The sequence below is a fragment of the Monodelphis domestica genome, chromosome 7, assembly GCF_027887165.1.
Source record: "Monodelphis domestica isolate mMonDom1 chromosome 7, mMonDom1.pri, whole genome shotgun sequence".
Taxonomy (NCBI): Eukaryota; Metazoa; Chordata; class Mammalia; order Didelphimorphia; family Didelphidae; genus Monodelphis; species Monodelphis domestica.
In genome coordinates, this window is record NC_077233.1 from 139,087,851 (window position 1) to 139,109,875 (window position 22,025).

Sequence of the window (22,025 nt, forward strand, 5' to 3'; positions counted from 1 at the left end):
GTCCAAAAAGCATCTCAAATGGTGAAATATGTAAGTCTCCTCTAGGCCTGCTTCTAAGGTAAAATAGGGCCAGAGGGAGAATTTCAGGCCATTTTAAATGGGTCTCAGTGCATAATTTGCCAATCATAGTTTTAAGTTCTTTATTCACCCTTTCAACTTGGCCTGAGCTCTGGGGATGATATGGAACATGGAATTTGGGAGTTATCTCCAAGCAAGAATATATTTGGTTTAAGACAGAATCGGTAAAATGACTTCCTCTATCAGAATCAATATGTGCTGGCAGGCCAAAAAGTTGGGTGTTGCCATAGGACTTTCATGATGCAGGAGAGGAAGAACTGCTATAAAGTGAGGGACAAGATATGAGACTTTGAATTGTAAACCTCAAAATTCCTTAGACTTATAAATGTTGGAAATTTCACCATTGGGATATTTCATACTTGGAAAATTTCTTACTGATAGTCTATTGGAATGGGAACTCCATTGGCATGGGAGGTTCCTTCTCTTCCCTTCTTAAGATTACTTTAGGACAGAAACCCTTTGCTGAACAATGGAAAGGACTTTGACCTATGCTTAAGCATAGAACAGGAATTTCTTTGAGTCTTGATTGATTTTAGAATTGATACAATGGAGATACTCCACCCTATTCAGTCCTAATAGGATTGAGTAAGGGCTGCAGCCTAGATCAAAATTTAATTATTCCAATCTCTACCATACTCAAGTTAACAGGATTTAGAAAGGGCTGTAGCAAAGGAGTATAGATTTAATCATTTGAAAATATGACCTTCAACAGACATGTGCAAAAGCCAGAAACCTCTGGGCGGTCCTGGGTTAAGCGAGAGCCTCCATTGATAGGGAAATTGATGAAGAGTGATTGGTAGATGTGAGGACTGAGGGGAGGCAACTTGGATGGTTTCCTTAAAGATAGGAGGGTCTGGAGACTCGAGGGAGGTGGTTGAGTTTTTGGGTCGGTGTGGTTCCTGGGCTCTGAGGAAGCTTGCTCTGAAGGAAGCTGAAGGTGGGGGCCTCTGAGACTGTTTCTCCATTTTGGACACGTGAGTAATAGGGACTGATCTTTTTTCTTTGCCCCAGCTATCTAAGGGCTTGGGCCTTTTGGCCCAGCCTAAACAGAAGGGGTATTTAAGCCCTATTCCCTTCTCTCTCTATATATATCTCTAATTCCTTTCTTACTCCTATTGAAATTAAACTCCAAAAAAGGCTGACGGCTGACTTGAGTTTTTCATTTAGGAATTACATAGCTGATTCCTTGGCGACCTTAAATTAATATATATATCAGTCTTTTAAAATGATTCCCTTGTAACATTAGTCAAATTAGAACCATACAGTATTCATTTTCTAAAAGTTTTGCTTTTGTGAATTTTTATCTTCATTTTTTATCCCAAGAGTAATTATAATTAAAAGCCTAATGAGCTTGTGAAAAAAAAAAAGGGATTGTAAACCTCAAATTTCCTTAGACTTATAAATGTTTGAAATTTCACCACAGGGGGGAAAAAAAACAATGTAACAAGGGAATCAAGGTGAGGCAAACGCAGGAAAAATGCCTTTATCAGAACCTAAGTCTCTACATTGTCTTCATAGACCTGACAAAGGAGTTTGACACAGTGAATAGGGACGCATTGTGGATGATACTCAGCAAGCTCAGTTGCCCAGCAAAATTCGTCAAACTGATCCAGCTCTTTCATGTCGACATGACAGGGGAAGTCCTATCTGGTGGAGAGACTTCCGATTGCTTCAACATCTCCTATGGTGTGAAACAAGGCTGTGTCCTCGCTCCGGTACTATTCAACCTATTTTTCACCGAAGTATTACGACATGCTGTGATGGATCTAGACCTGGGCGTCTACATCAAATACTGACTGGATGGCTCACCCTAGGGGTACACATCTGCACCCCATAACTAGTACTAGGCTACAAGTTTGGGGTTTCTAGATTCAATTTTGACAATATAAAACCCTGATTCTTATGTACAGCTGTTATGGGCGGGAAGGATACCTTTGGGGTTCGGGAAGGATACCTTTTGCAAGCATGCAAGACTCCAAAACTTAGCTTAAAAACAAAAAAGAGATTTATTAATTTAGAAAGTAATGTTGAGATTGGCCAGGAGGATAGCAAGGTGGAATAGCAAGATGGGAGGCAGTTCCTTGGGAGTGACATGGGCACTGTACCCCAGAAACCCAGGCCAACTATTATCAGGGAAACTCCTTTGCCCTTGCATCCTTGTGACTCTTAAACTAGAAACACCCAATGACCCCACCCAGGGTCCTGAGCTGTTTACCCTCTTTTGTCCTTTAGATTTAAGGTGGACAAAGAAATGAATCTTTATGCCTCCAGGCAGACCCCAGTCAGATGACCACCTCACCCCACCAAATGCCTGAGGGACTAACACTCTCTAAGTCAAGGCCCACACCAGGACATAGCATCTAAAGAGTATATAAACTCCAGAACTGATGTGGTCTGGGGGACAGCCTCTCCATCCATGCTGTCCCCATGGGGGAACAGACTTTCCTTTCATGCTGTCCTCCCAGGGAACTGCTCCCCACCTTGCTGTTCTACCTTGCTATCCTCCTGGCCACTCTCAACATTACTTTCTAAATTAATAAATCTCTTTTTGTTTTTAAGCTAAGTTTTGGAGTCATTGCATGCTTGCAAAAGGTATCCTTCCTGAACCCCAAGGGTATCCTTCATGCCCATAACAGGAGGACATCATGAAAGGAAAGACTGTTCCCAGGAACAATCAGTTCTGAGGTTTCTATGCCTTTTTACAACAGATTCTATGCCCTGGTGGGGATGTGACTTAGAGTGGTAAGCCCTCAGGCATTTGGTGTCAATGAGGTGGTCATCTGACTGGGGTCTGCCTGGAGGCATAAAGATTCATCTCTTTGTCCATCTTAAATCTAGAGGACAAAAGAGGGTAAACATCTCAGGACTCTGGGTGGGGTCATTGGGTGTTTCTAAGTTCAGAGTCTAGAGGAGGCAAAGCAAGGGAGTTTCCCTGATATTAGTTTCTGGGTTTCTGGGGGTGCAGTGCCCATGTCACAGCTTTTAAAAAGAGTATTATTTAACAGAATAGCATTCACACTGCTCTGCTTGTTTGTGCCAGGTAAGTCACACTCTAAACTTTCTTTGGCTTTCTTCTATGTGTTTTAAAAATGTTTCATCGATGCTTTTCTCCTTTATTTTCTTTGTTTCTTTTTTCATCCAGTTGTTTTCAGAACTTTAAGTATTTCAATTCCTTTGTATAGTAGTATCTTTTTTTGTTGTATTGTCACTTCATTTTGCTCATTTTCAAATCTGATATGGGATTGAAGAGTCAGAGAGAAAGGCACTTCAACCTCAGGAAAAATGTGAAATTATGGGAAAAGCAAGCTGTTCAATTTATATCTTGTTCGTTTCTAAACTACTGTTCCAGTCTCATCCCATACTATTGTGTTGAGTGAGAAAATATCTTATTCTCAAGATACTGAGTTATTAATATCTCAAAAAACTTGTAAAAGCTGGTCCCTCCCCCCCCCCCCCCCCCCATCTATCCCATATATTCCCTGTAGGACAGCTGTAAATGCTTCAGTTGGTTTTTTGGAGTTTGTCTGGGAACTTGCCTGGGGCAGGTGCCCCACACTGATATGATCAAATCTTAAGTACCAATCTTGAGTATTCTTTTGTCTTAGAAGTCCCTTCTATTGTATCTTTGTATTGTATTGTATCTATTGAAGCTTCTTCCAGGAGGTCCAGTCTGGTGGTTTGACTGATCCTCACATCAGCTCCTCCTAGATAATCCAGTCCAGAACTGCTCCCCTTTTTGTATGTCTCCAACTTCTAGATCATTTCTTTAAAATATTGATTTGCTTGAATGTATCCTCTGTGAAAGTATTCTCCAATTTCTTGAAGATGTTAATTTTCTTGAATGTGTCCATTGTAAAGCCATTGTACTGTCTCCAACCTCTTGAAATGTTAATTCTATTGTACCTTCCTATAACTTGGGAGTGTCTCTGTGAATCTGAGAACCTTTTGTATCTGGAAGATTGTATCAGAGTTTTTCTGTAAGTCTGTCTATCCCCTCGTGCCTCAGAGGCAGACAGTCTCTCTCTCTCTCTCTCTCTCTCTCTCTCTCTCTCTCTCTCTCTCTCTCTCTCTCTCTCTTTCTCTCTCTCAATAAAGCCTTATATTTTAAATTATTGTCATCCACAGTCATATATATATATATATATGTATATATATATATTTTTAAATAAAACCCTTACCTTCCGTCTTGGAGTCAATACTGTGTATTGGCTCCAAGGCAGAAGAGTGGTAAGGGCTAGGCAATGGGGGTTAAGTGACTTGCCCGGGGTCACACAGCTGGGAAGTGTCTGAGGCCAGATTTGAACCTAGGACCTCCCGTCTTTAGGCCTGGCTCTCAATCCACTGAGCTACCCAGCTGCCCCCACAGTCATATATTTTAATGTGGTAAAAGAGGGTGAAGTTTGAAATTTCCAGTCTCCTCAATTTCCATCCCACAAAATCACAATGTATGAAATGATATGACTTAAAGAAAAGGGAGACCATCTGAGTGAACAGAGACAAGGTTTAATCTTTCTCTTGAGGAGTCAGGGCCTAATGGCAATGCCTCATGCATGGGTGCAAATGTGAGCATTTTACAGATTTCTGCTGCAAACTCCCACTCAGTTTGATACCCCTGGTCTGGGGGCCATATTTGCAATCTAGGTGAGAAAGACTACCTAATCAGAAAGCAAAAAGTTATAGCAAAAAAAAAAGTTACATACCATGAGCACCCCTCCCTCTCCACCCCCCCACCCCCTCAGCATGAGTCCTATCATGAGTTGGGGGAAATTATGAAGAGGTAGCTATGTCTTCAGGAGGGACTCTTCTAACTTCTAAAGGTCAAAAATAAGTTAAGGAGTGTCAACTAGAAAAAACACAGAACTATTAAATAGTCAAAATCACTCTTTAATCAAGGGCTAAAGGGGTTCAGTGCTAAAAGACCTCAGCCACAACAATAGAGCTGCTCACTCCCCGCAACTGCACAGAGTCCAGATTGAACTCTGGCTGCTCTGGTCACTGACCCCTGGGAGTGCCAGGGACTCAGGATGGACCCAGAGGAAAAAAAGAATTTGGGGAACCTATATACCACTCTCGATGACCTGGGGGCTTAGAGTCAGAGGGACAGTTGATTGACTTTACAATGGTAAGAAAGGAAAATGAGGAATTCTAGACAGGAATAACAGTAAAGGGACTGATGCTCTACAATGGACACTAAAGGGAAAAACTCAGCCCAGGGCTGGGCTGCCTTGGTAATGGACCTTAGCCTAGGGGGAGAAACCATTGGGACCAAAGGGATACTTAACAGTGGATCGATTAGCTGCTCCCACCCAAACTACCAGGATGTCCATTGTCCAGTGAAGTGGGACCTTCCCTCAGGGGGAAACCTCTCCTGTGACAAAGTCAAAACCTGGGGTTTCTACCCTCAAACTAAATAAACTGGGGACTTCTAGATTTCCTTGTTGACAGGAGGTAGGATTGCATAATAGGTTGCCTTTTTTTTGGGGGGGGGGGGATAAGAGATCTCTCAACCCACTGGGCCTATGTCAAAAACAAAATGTTCTTGAGATGTTATTCTGAACTCCTAAACAGGTTTTCCTTCTCTTATAGGGTCTATCCTAGAATTCCACCCTGAGAAGAACAAATTAATTCTTTTCTCTCCACACAACAATGAAGCAAAGAGAAAAAGAAATTTTGGATGACTTCTCTGATGAAAACCATTAGCAAAACTGATGAAGCATTCTTGCTGCTTTTGGCAGAGAGCTGTCAGAAGCATGTGCCTTACACTTGAAAATGTATTTGGCTTACTTATCTGGTTCAGTGGAGAGTTAGTGGGAAATAAAAGAAAAGGAAAGGAGGGGGAAGAAAAAGCATCAAAACACATAGAATAAAATAAAAATAAATTAAAGGGGGACAAAAATCAACAAGGCAATACTATTATTTCCTTGTTAAATTCTGTATGGAGCCAATTAGATAGTATGGTAGATAGAGTTGTCTAATTTGGAGTCAGGATAGATTTTTAGTTCAAAGCCTCTCTCAGACATTAATTAGCTATGGTACTCTGGGAAAGTCACCTAACCTCTTGGTTCTTCAGTTTTTTCATTTGCTTAATAGGGATAACAATAACTACTACCTCACAAGGTTATGACAATGAAATAAGAAATGGATGAAAGGCACTTTATAAATGCTAGTTATTTTTAATATATTTTTAAAATTTCACAAGACAGAATGATAATAGCTAATATTTGCAGTGCATTTTAAGGTTTGCAAAGTACATCCTATAATGTAGGTGCTATTCTGATCTCCATTTTATAGATGGGGAAAATAAAGCTAAGGAAGTTAAATGACCCATCTGGTAAATGTATGAGATAGCATTCAGACTCACGTTTTCTTTTCTTTTTTAAACCCTTACTTTCAGTCTTAGTTCTAAGATAGAAGATGGCCAAGGGGTAGGCAATTAGCCCAAATCTGAACTCAAATTCCTCTGGACTCCAAGCCTAGACAGTATTCCCTATGGCTACTTAGCTGTCCCCAAATTAGTTTTTTTAGGATCAGTCCTTCATTCTGAGAAGCCAAGATACTTAGTTCTTAAAGATCAGTATACCTTTTTATTTTTTCCTGTTTCTTGTATTTTATTTGTTTGTGGATAAGCTCATGATAAAATTTAAAAAACCAACAACCTTTAAGTCCCCTTTACAGAATGATTTTTATGCGACCCTGAAGTCTGTCCTTCCTTTCTCCAGGCCTCAGTTTCCCTATTTGTAAACTAGGGATTAAGTCACTGGCCCTAAACATAATATAAAGTGAAATCTGCAATGGTGGTAGTGACGATGAAGTGGCTTCTGCTGGGATACTGAGAGAGCGACATGTCGGCTGACTGTGTCTTCCGTCCTGAGTCATTTTCTCTACTTTTCCCAAGACTGGACTTTGAGGCCTTAGTGAGAAGAGAGGAAAAACAAAACTTCATTTCCCATCATTCCCACGTTTTACGACCTTCCATGACGCTTCCGCGCCCCGTCCTGACGCTATTTCCGCTTAGAGCGAGCCCCTCCAAGTTCCTAGACTTTGCTTCCGGAGGTGTGTTGAAGGCGGGGACTTGATCGTTGGAGATAATGAACGTAAATACGAAAGAAAGGGATGTGACGTAATCTCCGCGTCGGAAGTGACGTCACGGATGCGCCGTGCCTTGTGTGAGGAGGGGCAATCGGAATGATCTGTTCTCTATGGAGTCGAGCAGCGGGGTGAGTCCTCGCTAGTGTGCAGGGTCTCTGCCAGGTGCATCTGCTCCACCGGTCCTGGGACCTTGGACCAGAGCTAGGAAAAGACAGGGAAGGAAGGGAACTATGCGGGTGGCGCCGGGATGGCTCACTGGTCTCTTTCTCAGGGGTCGCCGGACGCTGAGCCTCGTGCCTTGGGCCCCGCGGGGCTTGCCCCCTCCAGTCGGAGCCCGGGGCAAGAATGGAGTGGCGGAAGAGGACGAGCTAGATAGACCCATCCTCTTTTCCTCCAGCAAGGCGAATCCTCGCCGCTGGACTGTGGAGCACTCCCTGGGCAGCGATCGTCGTCGACCCTGGTGGAAGGTCGTACCCTTGAGCTTCTCTCTTATGGTGCTGATCTCTTGGTGCTTCTTGAGGAAGGAGACGGACCTCGATCGGTGGCTGACTGAGAGCTTGGAAGGGGTGTCGCCAGAAGCAGATGTGGATTCTAAGCAGCCTGGAAGCCCGGCTGGTCTGGGGATTAGGACTTAATTAAAGGCGTTCCAGGGACTACCTCTGGCACTGAATTCCTGTTTGACTTTTGGCAAGCCACTTCCCCATTTAGGCCTCGATTTTCTCTTTTGTAAAATGAAGGGATTGGAGTAAGGGAATTATCAAATCCCCATCAACTCTTTCAGCCACTCGAGGAAGCAAATACTGACCTAAATTTTTTAACCTCTTTGTTTTTCTTTTCGGGTTATCAGCTGTGTTTAGTCTTAATCCTGGAATTTCAGCCTAGTGAGACATGCTCAATGCTGCCAGAAACAGAAGTGTATTAGAATGCAGAATCAGTGACAGCACCAGACCATCAGCCGAAGAAAGAAATTGCAGTTTGACTCACCTAAGTTTCCCAATTAACCTTTTGAAAGGGTTTCTTAGGCCCTTTAGAAATGTTGGTATTATTCTAGCAATTAAACAGGTGTTTGGAAAGCTTAGGGGCACAAAGTACAGTGCAGAGTTGCATTCATTTGCATGAACAAAACAATGTAAAAATAAATGTTACTTCTGTAGCATTGAAATAAAGTAATTTGCCTTTGGGTGATGTTTTTATGTGCACCCTCTTAAGAAAACAAAGATGTTTAAGTTCATTTCAACTGCACTGATGAGTTTCCTGTATCTTCTTAGGGAAGAAATTTAATTCAGTTCTTAATTGTGAAATTCATTAAATGTACAGTAAAGGTTCTGCTAACTCTTAATTTTGGTAAAGCAGTGATGGATCAAACATAAGTACATATTAAGCTCTAACTATATGCCAGGCAAGTATATCTAAGAAGTTTCAAAGAAACATAGAATTTGAGGGTTGGAAGTGATCTGAGGGCCTTTTATTGCAAACCATACCTAGAGAGAAAGTTTATAAGTCTCTGGTTAGGTAGTTATTATAAATATCTGACAGTGTTTTGAAGTTTGCAAAGTGTAATAAGGTTCTTGACCCTATTTAATCTGCAAAGGTACCCTGTGAAGTAGTGTTAAGTAGTGTGGGTGTTAGCTCCATCTTAGAGATGAAGTGTTATTGTCAGGAACCTGGCAGATGAATGGGGGAAATGGGAACAAATACCCATTTATATGGTGCCTATTAGTGTCAGGCACTATGCTAAGCACTTCTTACAAATACTACTCATTTCATACAATAACCTGCGCTAGTATTCCCATTTTTACAGGCGAGGAAACTTAAGAAAACAGTGGTTAAGAGACTCATCCAAAGCCACAGCTTATTAAGTGTCCTAAGTTGGGTCTGAACTCCATTCTTCCTAACTCTAGGCTCAGGTGTTCTATTTACTAGACTAGACTATCAGCTTCCTCTGAATCAGTTTATTCCAAGTTGTTTCTTACTGGGGAAAACATAGCTGAAGTAGTTGTACTTGATTCTGGATTAAAAATTAATGTTCAAAAGGAACATTCAATTTTAATGTACTTAAAAGGTTTATTCTTCCCTGTGCATCTACTGCAAATAATAACTAGTATTTATATAGCCCTTTAAAGTTTCCAAAGTGCACTTTACACATATCTCATTTTAGCCTCCTTTCAACCATAGAAGGGAGGAACTATTATCATCCCTATTTTACAGAGGAGGAAACGAGGCAGCTGGATTGTGTTTTGTCCAGGGTCACATAGCTAGTGAGTGTCTGAGGCTGATTTGAACTCCGAACGAATCAACTCTGGGTCCATTGCTCTCTCTACTATATCATCAGCCACCTCTAGTACATAAAGATATCATCCAAAGGCAAATTATATACATATAGTAAAGATGCCAGCATAAAAAATAAAGGAACAGTAAGTTTCATTACCCTTTGTTCTAATATTACCTTGACTTTCTATAGTGCTAATTTTGAAGAGCTTAAAGTTCTTCCTGTCTCATCTGTGTACATATCTATACTAGCCTGGTGATGGAAGGGGTTCTGTTAATTCAGTTTGGAAGCTAAAGAAATTGAGGTACAGAGGAGTTGCCTAATTTATCTCAAATACAAAGTACAGCTTCTAGATTTAGGACTCAGGATTTCTTATCTCTAATAGGAACATTCCTAGGCTAGCAATATTTAAACTTGATCTCTCTTAGGACCACATTGTTGGAGCAGATATCACCTACATGATATTGCTAAAGACCAAACAAAACAACCCATCCTAGGATGAATAAGAATGGCAATATTTTTTGTGAGATCTCCTGTTTAGTTTTTTATTAAATACCTAAAACTAGATGGTTTACCTATGTATAGCATATAGATATGTAAATGCATGTATATATACATATACACACAAACACATGTATGTAATTATTCTCTCTGCTTATAGGTTTTCCTGTTTATGGAAACTCCTGCTTGCCTTGGGGTAAGATTTCCATGTGCCTCCATTGCATTTGGGAATTCCAAATGGAATTTGAGTCTGTCTCATGCTTTCAGACTCACTGCAGTAGGGATGTATATCACCTGTCCCTCAAACCTAAATCTACCTATGCCAGCGTGAATTATACTAGACAAGGATTTAGCTGCCATCTAAATTTTTCTTTCATGTGAAGTGGGGGAAATAAAAATAATAGTAATAATAAAACTGACCAATTGATGGGGAACAACAGTTCATTAGAATTATAAGAGGCCAGTGGCTCATCTTGCCAGCTGCCAAGGTTAAATCAGCTTCTTATTTCAGCTATCTTCCAAAGGGAGAAGAAATCACTACCCAACTTAATGCATAGAGCTACTCTGAGCTACTCTCTTTTTGAGAGGGAAGTGAGGGGAAATGGCAAAATACCTTTTGGCCATTCTACAGTCTCATCATGCATGCACCATGGGGGACAGAGTAGGAGGTTGGTACAGAGCTTTTAATTTCCATTGACTGCAACCAAAGCTTGTGTGGTAGAAGAGAAGCAAGAGATGACCTTTGCTGCTTTTTGAATAGTGGGTAACAGTAATGGCTGCTTATTTCAGTTTCTGGCTTCTCTTTCCTAGAAGCCTCTAAATCAAAATCCCAGAAATCCAGGTTCCAACAAATGTCCAACTAGTGAGATCTGAGACAGTGTCTGAGTTCCTTTTCTCCATAGCAGCACTATTCAGGTAAGGAGCCCATGTAACTAGGATTTCACAGGTATATGGGTCCTTTTTGTCTTTGGGACTGTGTCTGATAGTGGTATTTCTGGGTCAGAGAGCATATACAATTTAGTGTCTTAAGAATATTTTCAGATATTTAGCTGCCATTTCTTATCTGTTATCTATCCCTGCTATGAGTTGGCTGGCACTTGGCTTTTGCCATCCCCTTGAGATTTGATAGCCTTATCTTTTTTTCATTTTTTAAGCCTTACCTTTCATCTTAAGAATCAATATTGTGTGTTGGTTCCAAGGCAGAAGAATGGCAGTGGAGGTTAAGTGACTTGCCTAGAGTCACACACCTAGGAAGTGTCTTGAGGCTGATTTTGAACCCATGACCTCCCTTCTCTGGGTCTCAGTCTATTGAGTAACCTAGCTGCCCCCTAGACTGATAGTCTTAAAAACTTCTTCTGTTAAGACTATCCTGACCCAATCAAGGTGCTTGATGGATGATACTGTCATGTTGTGTACTCACAGCCTTTTGGTAAGTAATCCCAAGAATGTTTCCCAAAGTGAAGTATGCATCTTTCAATAGGCATTGTAGGACCATGGATTCCATGAACAGACCTCTTTACCATATTTGTTAGAGAAGGTAGGGTACTGTGTATGGGTAAGGTTGGAGCATTGTTTATGTGAAGATGTCTGGGGCACTGTGAGAGCAAGAGGATGGAATACAGGAGAGGGTATTAAGTTTTTTGAGGTGAATGGTCATTCTGATATGAGAGGATGTGCCACATGTTCATGAATAGGCCACAGATGGCTTTTTTGAGACCCACCTCTGATACTACACTTGGAGCATTCCTCTGTTTTTGGCAACCTATGAGGAAGCAGATTGTTAATGAAATAATTGACCAACTAGGGAATGTAGTATGTGCTTTGGATGCCAGGTGTTGCTTCCCTCCAGTCAAATGGCTCTGACAGTACATTCAGGCATGTGCAAGCTCTCCCATGGGCTACATTCAGTGCTCACCATAGGTTTCTTGCCTATATTTAAGCTCTTAGATGACTGACCCAACCACCTCCTTCAGCTTTTCCCCATTTGTAGGCAGAGCAGCTGACTTGGGGTTCCATTTAGATATAGGATATGACCAGGAGTAGATTTATCTAAGATATATGAATAACAATAAATGTAAAGAAGCCTCTTAGCTCAATAAATCTCATTCTTCCCTTAACTACCCTCACTTCCTAGAGCATAGGAAGGAAGTAGAACTAGGGGAAAAAAGGTTTGGAATTCTCAGAGATCCCCTTCAGAAGTATTGGGAGAAAATAGTTCAGAAGTGCAAGTGTTTGAACTACCTCCTGCTGGTCACACCAAGACAGGTCCCATGGCAACCGACAATTTGCTACAATCTCCCTATAGTATGGCCAATCAATCAAAATGTAATTATTACACACCTGCTGTGTGCTAGGCACTGTTTTAGGCATACAAGAACAAATAAAACTCCATATGTGCAAGCACACCTGCCTATAAAATCTAGCCCTGTCTGCTTCCCAGTCTCTTGCAGCAGCATCTCACAAAAGGACTGAATGGTTCTTAGAAACCCCATACCTGTCTGAGGGTTGGAGCTGGGGCTCTAACTGTGAGTTAGGAGTTCTATATAAGGTCAGACATAATAAGGAATTGTGTATGTTAGAGAAGATGGCTGATGGCTAGGGAGTGGGCAGCACAAGGATACTTTATGTGCTTGAAAATTGTGGACCCTGGGTGTATGAGTGATAAGGACAGGGGCACTTCATGCATATATGAAAGAACTATTATTTGCTTTGTTTGATGGGGACAGACTTTGGGGGAATGTGAGAGAGGTAGAGGATGAAGTACTATGTTGGAGGGGTTGGTATTGGAATTTAAATTCCAATGGGTTTGATTGCCATTTTACAAGTGAGGGAAATGAGGCTTAGTGAAGGGAATTAACTAGCCATCCCTGGTCTAATGTGTCAGAGACAGGACCTGGACTCTCATCTCCTTTCCAAGGCCAGCATCCCTTCCACTCAAGATTTAGAGTTGGAAGGGCCTGAAGAGGTTATCTCTCTTACACCCACTCATTTTATAGATCAAACTAAAACCCATGGAATTTAAATAACTTGCCTAAGGTTACACAGGTAGTAAGTGTCTGAGATGGGATTTGGACCCAGGTTCTCTGATTCCAGAACCATTACTTTTTCCTTTGCTCCTTAACTCATAAAATTAGAGGGTATGACTATCAGGATCACTGGGGAGACATGGGTCAAGGAATGGGAGGTAAAACTGAAAGGGTAGGTTGAGGCCAGTCTGGAGTGCTTTGAATACTGAGGTAAGCAGTTTGAGGTTTATCCTTTGTAAGCAATGGGGAGCCCCCTTGAAGTTTCTCTATGATAGGATAAAAATGACTCTGGAGCTTCCAATAATTTGTTGAACATTGGCTAAACAGGATATCTTTCAGCTTTAGCTCCTGATCTCAAGGCAACTAAAATGAAGATTGGCTGAGTGCCACTCATCTGGAGAGGAACTGATTGGGAATTACTGGGAGATCTGGGACTTTGTCTGGCATTGTTCCCATGGCTTTTGTCTTGAAAGGCCCATGATACCTCCCCATTCAACTTTCCCTCCAAAGTAGAGAAGACTTTGTCTCCTTTTCTTTTAAACCCTCACCTTCTACCTTAGAATCAATACTATGTATTTGTTACAAGGCAGAAGAAGGGTAAGGGCAAGGCAATGGGGTTAAATGATTTGTCCAGGGTCACATAGCTAGGAAGTGTCTGAGGTCATATTTGAACTTGGGACCTCTTTCTAGGCTGAGCTACCTAGCTGCCTCTACCTTCTTTTCTGAGTAAATAAAGGCTATCCATTGTGAGCTCCTTCTAATGTACTCAAGACTTTTTCATTATCCCCAGTCTCTACTACTTCATTTCAGTCTCCCTATCTCAGCCCAAGCTGAAAATGCAGAGGCTGTTCTATTTTCACTCCTTCAGCAATCTGATGGCTCCCTACTGTTCCTAGGAGGTTCATCATATTGATACCAGATAGTCTGGACACCCAATGGACTTAGCCCTCTCCTGAGCTTAGGAGAGCTCCACGAGCCTCAGCCTCCATGGTAGCTTGAATTACAGGTGTGTACCACTACCATCGGCTCTAATACTCTTTTAATTTCTAAATCTATTGTTCTTTTTTTCATCCCTCATCCTTCTTGACTTCCCATTTCTGCCAGCTCTTGCTCCTCTCCTTATTCAGCTTTCAAGATACTGTACTACTCTATCTGCTCCTTTCCTAGAAGTATAAACTTAGAGAAGAAGGATCTACTTAGAGCCATCATGGATTACAAAACAGGATTTGAACCGAGGTCTTCTGATTTCAAGATCTACTTCCTAACTTTTAACCTTGGCTTTCCCAGAAGGTCTGGGCATCTTTCTGTATTCTCTAGCTTGGTCATCTCATCAGCTCCCATGGGATTAATCTTAACTTTATTCAAATGATCCCCAAGTCTGTATATTTAACCCAAATCTCTTGTGAACTATAGTCCCACAGTACTTATTGTTTGCTGAAAATCATTTGGGATGTTCTTCATCTTAAAATCATGTTTAAAACAACCCATTCCCTACATTCCTCTGTTATCTCCTCCCTCTAAACTTTCCCATTTTATTCTTAACATCCCAGGTTTGACATCTCATTAATATGCTTGATTCTTGGTTTCATAGCTAGCCATTTGATATATATTGTCAATTCTTCCTCTGTAAGATATATCATATATATTCCTCATGGCTATTCATTTGGGCCCTTATCACCTTGATGTCTTTAACAGTCTCTTAGTTCTGTAACCCTTAGTCTATGTAGCTGCCAAAATTATTTACTTAATACATGGAATTGACCAGTGTAGTCCCCCTGCTCCAGAATTTTCACTGGTTCCTTATTGTCTCATAGTAAAATAGACTTCTCTGCTTGGAATCTGAAACTTTTCCCAGGATGGCTGTTGTTTACCTTCCCCAGTTTGTTTCATATTTCATTTCAGATGCTCTTTATTTTGGCTAAATTGGCCTTTTTGCTATTCTCCAAAGTCACATTTCATCTCCTTTCTCCCCTGCCTGGAAAATATATCCTGCTTACATCAACTACTTAGAATTCTTAGCTTCTTTTAAGGCTCCGTTCTGGGAGAGAATCTCTGTGGAGGACTTTCTTGTTCCAGCTAGTTTAGTGTTCTCACCAGTTTAAATTATAGTTCCTTTTCTGCTTACTGAAGCTGCATTTCTTACAAGAATGCATACTTCCTGAGGGCCTAGACTCTTTCATTTGTCTTTGTGACTCTACTACCTACTTCAGTGCCTTGTGCATAGTATATAATATACTCTATAATACACTAACATACTATAATCAATGCTTTTTCAATGTTCTTTTAAATAACTTCCCAGAGTATTAGAGAACACTAGATATTTAAGAGGCAGCTAGCTAGCTGATGGTGTTATCATTGATACATGCTAGGTGATTCTGGCCAAGGTACAACCTGTTTTCCTCAATTGAAAATGAGAATAAACAGTACCCCTCTGGAAGGGTGACCAAGGGTCAAATGAGGTTGTATTTGTAGAAGTGCTTAGCCCTATAGTTAGCCCATAGTCAAGGCTATATTAACGTGTGTCTGTGATGGGAAGATTATGCTGTAGGCTGGGGAATAGATGGGGGCAGTTTGCATGTAAAAGAATACTTAGCCCAGTGGATAATACATAGGTGGCACTTATCAGTGCTTTAGCTTTCTCATCATAACCAGCTTTGAAGTACTTAATAAATGCTCTTTGACTGACTTGAGGGGATGAGGCAAAGAGGATGTGGGAGAAGGTAAGGTATTGACTATGGGTGATCTGGTCGTGGTTATTGCTTATGCCTGTGTCTTAGACCAGGGATCCACCAGGCCTTCAGCTTCTTACTGATGGGTCTGGTCTGTCAGCTTCTGCTGTCCTTCCCTCGCGCTCCCTGGTGAGGGGTTTGAAGGCGGAGCTGGGGGAGAGGAGGTTCCCTGAACCTGTGATCTGTGGCGTCCTGGCATAAGTGTAGAGGGGCTACCCGGTCGAGATGCCTACTCTGGAGGGGCCTCTGGCCTGCAGCCACGGATTCAGGTTTCGGCCACCGGGGTTGTGGCCTGCGGGGGGTTGAGATGGGGGCGTGGCCTCCGATCTCAGCCTCAGGCCTTTGGGCGGTGTCACTCACGTAGGGGGCGTGGCCACTGCGGGCAGTTGGGCTGGGCGACGTGGGGGGCCTCAAGGTAGTGGGTGTGACCACTGGGTGTGGCCGCTCCGGGCAGGGGCGTGGCCTCCTGCGCGGGAGGGAGCCGGCGAGCCCTCCAGGACGGGGGCGGGGTCCACTCTCTCGAGCGGGCGCGTGGGTGGGCGGGAGGGGGTGGGGGACCTGGTGGGCTTGGCAAAGGCAGTGGGGTAGGGGAGGTGGGGGGAGATCCGGAGGGGGCGGGGGCGGGTCCGGCCGGCGCATGCGCGCTGCATTGTTTTGACTGAAAATGCCGTCGGTTTCGAAAGCGGCGGCGGCGGCGGTGGCGCTGAGCGGATCCCCCCCCCAGACGGAGAAACCGACTCATTACAGGTCAGTGTCCCGTGCCGCCCCCTACCGCCCGGGGCTGTCGCCACCGTAGCCGCCGCCGCCTCCGCCTCGGCAGGCGGGAAGCGGCCTCGCGCGCCCCCGCCCCCGCCGCCGAGCGCTTTGGCCCGCGCGCCCGCGGCTTCCCACCCTTTTCCCCGCCCCCCACTCCCAGCTCCCGGTCCTCTTCGCGTCTCGGCCTTGCGGGCCCCGGGGCTGTTGGGCTCTGAGCCGGAGGCGGCGCGGCGGGGCGGGGCGGCTGGAGCGCTCCTGTGGCCTCCGAGCGGTCGCCGCCGCCGCTGCCGCCTCCGTCCTCCCCGCCCTCCCCCCGCCCGCGGAGTCGCCTCCCAGTCCGCCCCTCCCCCAGGCCTCTCTGCCCGCTGGACGCCTGGGCTTTGGGCCCGGCCCATCCCGCCTCACTCCCCGCCGGATACCCTCAACTTCCTGCCTAGTGGCCCTTACGCGGCCTCCCGGGCTTTCCTTAGCCCACCTGGGCCCGTGCCGTCCAGCCAGTCTACTCCCTGCGTCCCAGGGCTCCAAGATTCTCCCTTCTGCACCGCCTGCCCGCTTTTCCTCTCGTGGCTGCCACCTTACTATTTCCATGACCCCGTCCCCATCCCCTGTTGGGAGCCCCAGGTAACAGGCCTAAAATACCAATCTTTATCTTCACACACACCCCTCTCACACACCCCTCTTCCCCTTCTTCATTTAAAAGTGCTGAAGCAACATTGGTGTTAAGCAAAATTTTGCAAAATCTGCCTTCGGGACAGTTCAGCAGCTAGCTTGGTAGTTGGATTCTGTATATTCGGAAGGATCGGGTGTGGATGGATGGAGGGGTGTGCTTTTTTTTTTTCTTGCTGCATTTAATGCAGACCTGTGCCTGGGGGACTCTCTTGCCCTCTCCCACTGTTGCAGTATAATTGAAGATAGATGGCTCATAGGTCCATTTTGCATAGATTCCCTTTCTAAGTTTTGCGATGGTCATTAAAAAAAAGCCATTAAGCAATTAACATTAAGTTGCTTGGCCTTAAAAAGTTACATTGTTGTACGCACAGTTTAGAGTGACAATGGAAACTTTAAGTTTATTAAGCAAACACTGCATCAAATGTTCAGTACTTCCCTCAAGCTGAAACGACTTGTAATACCATTTATCTTTTTAGGTATCTAAAGGAATTTAGGACAGAACAGTGCCCCCTGTTTTTGCAGCACAAGTGTACACAACACAGACCATTTACCTGTTTTCATTGGCATTTCCTAAATCAGCGTCGCCGTAGACCCATCCGAAGGCGTGATGGAACTTTTAATTATAGTCCTGATGTATATTGTACAAAATATGATGAGACTACAGGAATTTGCCCGGATGGTGATGAGTAAGTGTATAACTTTCTTTTTGTACTTTTAGTAAGTTATGATGATTATCAGAGTGATTTTAATTATAGTTTGCAACTTATCTGGACAAAGACCATTCTTAGTCATCATGTTGGAAGGTGAAGGAAGAAACTTAAAAAGATTTTAAATTACAATTAATGACTTACCAGAAAGTATTTATCTAGCAGATGGAAGATTCTGCATTCTTTAAGTTTTAAAGAGTACACCAAGAACTCCCTCTTGTCATTTATCAAGCTGCTTGTGTAGTTGATATAATAGCTCAGTTTATTTTGATGGCAGACTTTAAAACTTTTAGCAGTTTAAAAGAATTGGATTTCTTTTCTGTACCTGTAGTAATGAAATTCAAGTTGCCTTCTCAAAAGCCTCATAAAGTAGTGAATTACAAATTGGCATGAATTTTAAAATAGAAAACAAAACTGGAAACTGCCTCCACAAAAAGTTTACTGCAAAAAGTAACTGAACTAAAGTGGAAATGGCCATTAGTGTCATAGACTTTCAAAGAGTGAAATGAAAAGAGATAATTTTATGAAAAAATATAACTTTGTATTGAACCAGCTCACAATTCCTTCCTGTATTGTTTTGACACTTAATGAACACCTTTGGTATGCTTTCCAATATGTGCAGTTTGTAAAGGTTTGAGGTATATACCCCTTTGCTTTATGCAGGGAAAGTTTTTTTTCAGGGACTGATTACTAAAAAAATCTTGAGTTAATGTGGTATTGAAAATCCTATATATGCTTTTGAAATTTAAAAAGTTCTTCTGTAGCCCTTTATTTAATGTAATTTTTATTTTATGGTAGTCTGTCAAAATACATTTGACATTTTTTATTTTCTACATTTGTTTTTGAGGCTTTTATGCCTTAATACTTGGTCAGTTTTTGTAAAAGTGGCATGCATAGCTAAGAATACCTTTCTGTTTCCATTCAGTAATCTTTAGAGGTCTGTCATCTCTTAACTTTTCTTAAATTCTATTTTGGTTGGGGCAGCTGAGTAGCTCAGTGGATTAAGAGCTAGACCTACATATAGAAGGTCCTAGGTTCAAATTTGGCCTCAGACACTTCCTAGCTATGTAGGTGACCCTGGGCAAGTCACTTACACCCCATTGCTTAGCCCTTACTTTTCTTCTGCTCTGGAACGAAAACTTAGATATTGATTCTAAGACAGAAGGTATGAGTTTTTAAAAAATTCTATTTTGGTTCTTCATTTCTTTTTTGGTTACATGTATCTAGATCTGAGAGGGATAAATTGAGATATTCCACCTTTATAATTTTCTTGTCTTTTTCTCTTTGTAACTCATCTAACTTTTTCTTATGTATTTAAATGCTGTACCATTTGGTGAATGTTTAGAACTGATATTAATTAATTTCTATGATACTTTTTAGCAAAAGGTTGTTTTCTTTTTCTTTTTAAAAATTGGATCTTTTTTTATTGTTGCTTTGCCTGAGATTATGATTGCTACCCCTGCTTTTTTTTTAACTGTTAGCTGAAGCATAATTTATTTTGATTCATCCCTTTATTTTAACTCTGCATTTTTCTCTTTTAATTGTGTTTTTTATAAACAACATATTGCTGGATTCTAATTTTCAATCCATTTTGCTGTCTTCTTTTTTATGGGTGACTTAATCCCATTCACATTCACAGTTAGAATTTTTAATTGTGGTCCCTTCATTCTGTTCTTTTATGCTTTTCCTTTTCTTTGATTCTTGCTTTTTCTTTATGAAGAAGATATGATAAATGATGAGAAAAAGGAGTATACTCAGCACTAGTACTCTAGTTTTGGTGTGATGTGTTTTCCATTCCTCTGCCTTTCTCTTTCCCTTTCCCAGAGCCTAATAACAGGTTCTTATAATTTTCTCCCTCTTTTCTTTTAAGCCCCTTTTTGAAATCGATCCTTTGAGGTGAGGTTTTGTTTTGCTTAGGACTAAACCTTCCCTTTATCTCTTCTCTCTCTAATTCTCCCCTTTCCTTCTTATTTTCCTCTTGAGGGAAATTTTTTTTGTACTTCAAATTTATATGTTAAATTCTATCTTTCTTTTACCAGTTCAGCTGAGACTGAGGTTTTGGTGTTTCTCATTTCATTTTCCATTTTTTCCTCTAGTGTGCTCATTTGTTAGTTTTAGTTTTTTTAAACTCTTACTTTCTGTCTTAGGGTCAATACTAAATATTGGTTTCAAGGCAGAAGAGTGGTAAGGGCTAGGCAATGGCGGTTAAGTAACTTGCCCAGGGTCATATAGCTGGGGGTCTCTCTGGGGTCAGATTTGAGCCCAGGACCCCTTGTCTCTAGATCTGGCTTTCAATCCACTAACTGACTCCTCTCATTTGGTTTTTTAAATCATTTTTTTAAGCCTTGCTTCACGTGTTCCAGGAATCTTAATTCAGTTTGCTCCTAAGCTATATTTTTCTTTAAGGCTTTACTTGTAAATGTTTGTGTCACCATAGTACCTCTTTATGGTGGGATTCTGTGTTTTTTTTCCCCCCTTGGATTTCTCAGTCAGAAGCAAGAGAATGAGTATATAGCACATACTATGTGCCAGGCACTCTGCGAAGGCCTTGCCAAATATCTCATTTGATCCTAGTGACTTGCCCAGAGTCATAACTAGTAAGTGTCAGAGGACAGATTCGAGAAAGAAAACATACCTGCTCATAAGGAGTTTACATTTCACTGTGTGGATATGACAGGTACACGGATAAATATCGTAGAAGGCAATTTAAAGAAGAGAGCAGGGACAATTAATGGGTCACATAGACTTTTATGGTGAAAGGAAGCAGAAGTGAGAAGGGAGAACATTCCAGGCATGGGGGACAACCAATGAAATGGCTTGAAATTGGGAGTTGGAATGTCTTTCTGTAAGGAACAATAAGACCAGTCAGTCCTTCCTGGATTGTAAGTGGGGAAGAGTAACTTCTAAGACTTAGGTTTTAAGTTTTGCTACTTATTCATAGTGGGTGTGTGGCTCTAACCTCCCAGTGCACTAAGTTACTCTCAGAGACTCTTTGCAGAGAAGGTACTGTCATGAATTGGCAGAGGGAGTTTCATCATTCAGGGTTCTCTCTATACTAATGAAGTCACAGATTCAGTACCTTTTTTCTAGTCATTGATTTGATAGTCATTTAGGTAGAGCTTTTTGAACCCAAGGAAACAAATGAGATCACCAGAAAGAAACTGGAGGGAAAAGAGTTCTCTAGGACAGGACATGGGGGACACTAATGATAAGGAGGTGAGAAATGGAATAATGATCCATTGAAATTTAATCTATGATAGTAAGCATTGGGGATGGACCTAGTAATTGGAGAAAGGTTGAAGATGTGTGAGAGAGTATATGAATAGGGCAAGTTCTTTTTGTTTGGAGGAATAAATTGAAGGTACAAGTGAAGGTTTGGTCTTGACTAGAAGGGTCACTTTCAGAAATCGGTAAAAAAGGATAGTTTAGGTGAACATGTAGAAAGATTTTGAGGGTTGAATAAGGAAATGAGAAAGTTCATGATAGATGGCTTTGATTAAAATAGCTTGTTAGGGACATTTGAGAGAGAGTAGGGGATGGATTGACTGCTTGAGTACTTCACATTGCTGAAGGGAGAGGGAAGAATGGAGAGGTAGAAAGAAAAGGAGAGGGAGGAGGCCAATTTTGGATAAATGAAAGGATGGCTATATAACACTGAATGCCCAATTGAGATGAGAGAAATTGACTTTATAGTGGACCCAGTCTGGGTAGTATTGTGAGAAAGAATTGGAGGGAGTGATCCAAAGTTGAGGATTTGACAGGTTGTGAATGAAGGCAAGGAGGCAAGGAGTAAAGGCAGAGAACAATGTTGTTGAACTGGTTAATCATAAATAGGATCAAGATTAAAGAGTAGAAATGAGAATGGATTAAGCATTATTAGAGAAGTAAATTTTGGAATATATGAAAGTGTTACTCATGCTGAGATTTTAAGTTCTGGTACCTCAAGGGAGGTAGGCCATGGGAAGTTGTGGTTGATGAGCTAAGAAATTGATATTTGAAAGCATGGGTTTGTATGGAAAAGAAGAGCCAAGTACTGAATTCTTTAAGAAAGACGGAAGAGTGACCTCAAGTTTGATAGATCTCAAATAAGAATCTGGATGAAGTGATATAGGCAGATGGAAATCTGCATTTTGTGGCATTGTGATGCAGTGGAAAGAGTATTAGTTTGTGGGGCAATTAGGTAGCACAGAGGATAGAATGA

At 41.9% G+C, this 22,025-nt stretch overlaps 2 protein-coding genes across 24 annotated transcripts in view; both read left to right on the top strand.

Annotated features, from left to right (window-relative positions):
- The first annotated feature begins 7,109 nt into the window (after window positions 1-7,109).
- The window catches only part of UNKL (unk like zinc finger), a 151,480-nt gene continuing 136,564 nt past the window's right edge, over window positions 7,110-22,025 (top strand). For 9 of the 23 annotated variants that reach the window (XR_008913542.1, XR_008913543.1, XM_056805663.1 and 6 more), the window contains exons 1-2: window positions 16,298-16,439; window positions 17,594-17,803. Coding sequence is in view for 19 of the 23 variants with exons in the window: in XM_056805663.1 (XP_056661641.1) it covers window positions 16,357-16,439; window positions 17,594-17,803 (293 nt within the window). In the remaining 4 variants the exon portion in view is untranslated. Of the gene's footprint in view, window positions 7,296-10,097; window positions 10,853-16,297; window positions 16,440-16,537; window positions 17,070-17,593; window positions 17,804-22,025 lie in introns of those variants that run through there. The other 14 variants (XM_056805671.1, XM_056805674.1, XM_056805677.1 and 11 more) reach the window with 10 other exon arrangements.
- Window positions 7,293-9,594, top strand: LOC107649628 (ubiquinol-cytochrome-c reductase complex assembly factor 4). The gene has a single exon (XM_016424170.2). It carries the CDS (start codon window positions 7,398-7,400, stop codon window positions 7,800-7,802), a length of 405 nt encoding a protein of 134 aa, XP_016279656.1. The 5' UTR covers window positions 7,293-7,397; the 3' UTR covers window positions 7,803-9,594.

Excerpts from the sequence above, each read along its gene's own strand:
- LOC107649628 (XM_016424170.2), top strand. The coding sequence starts at position 7,398 with ATGCGGGTGGCGCCGGGATGGCTCACTGGTCTCTTTCTCAGGGGTCGC.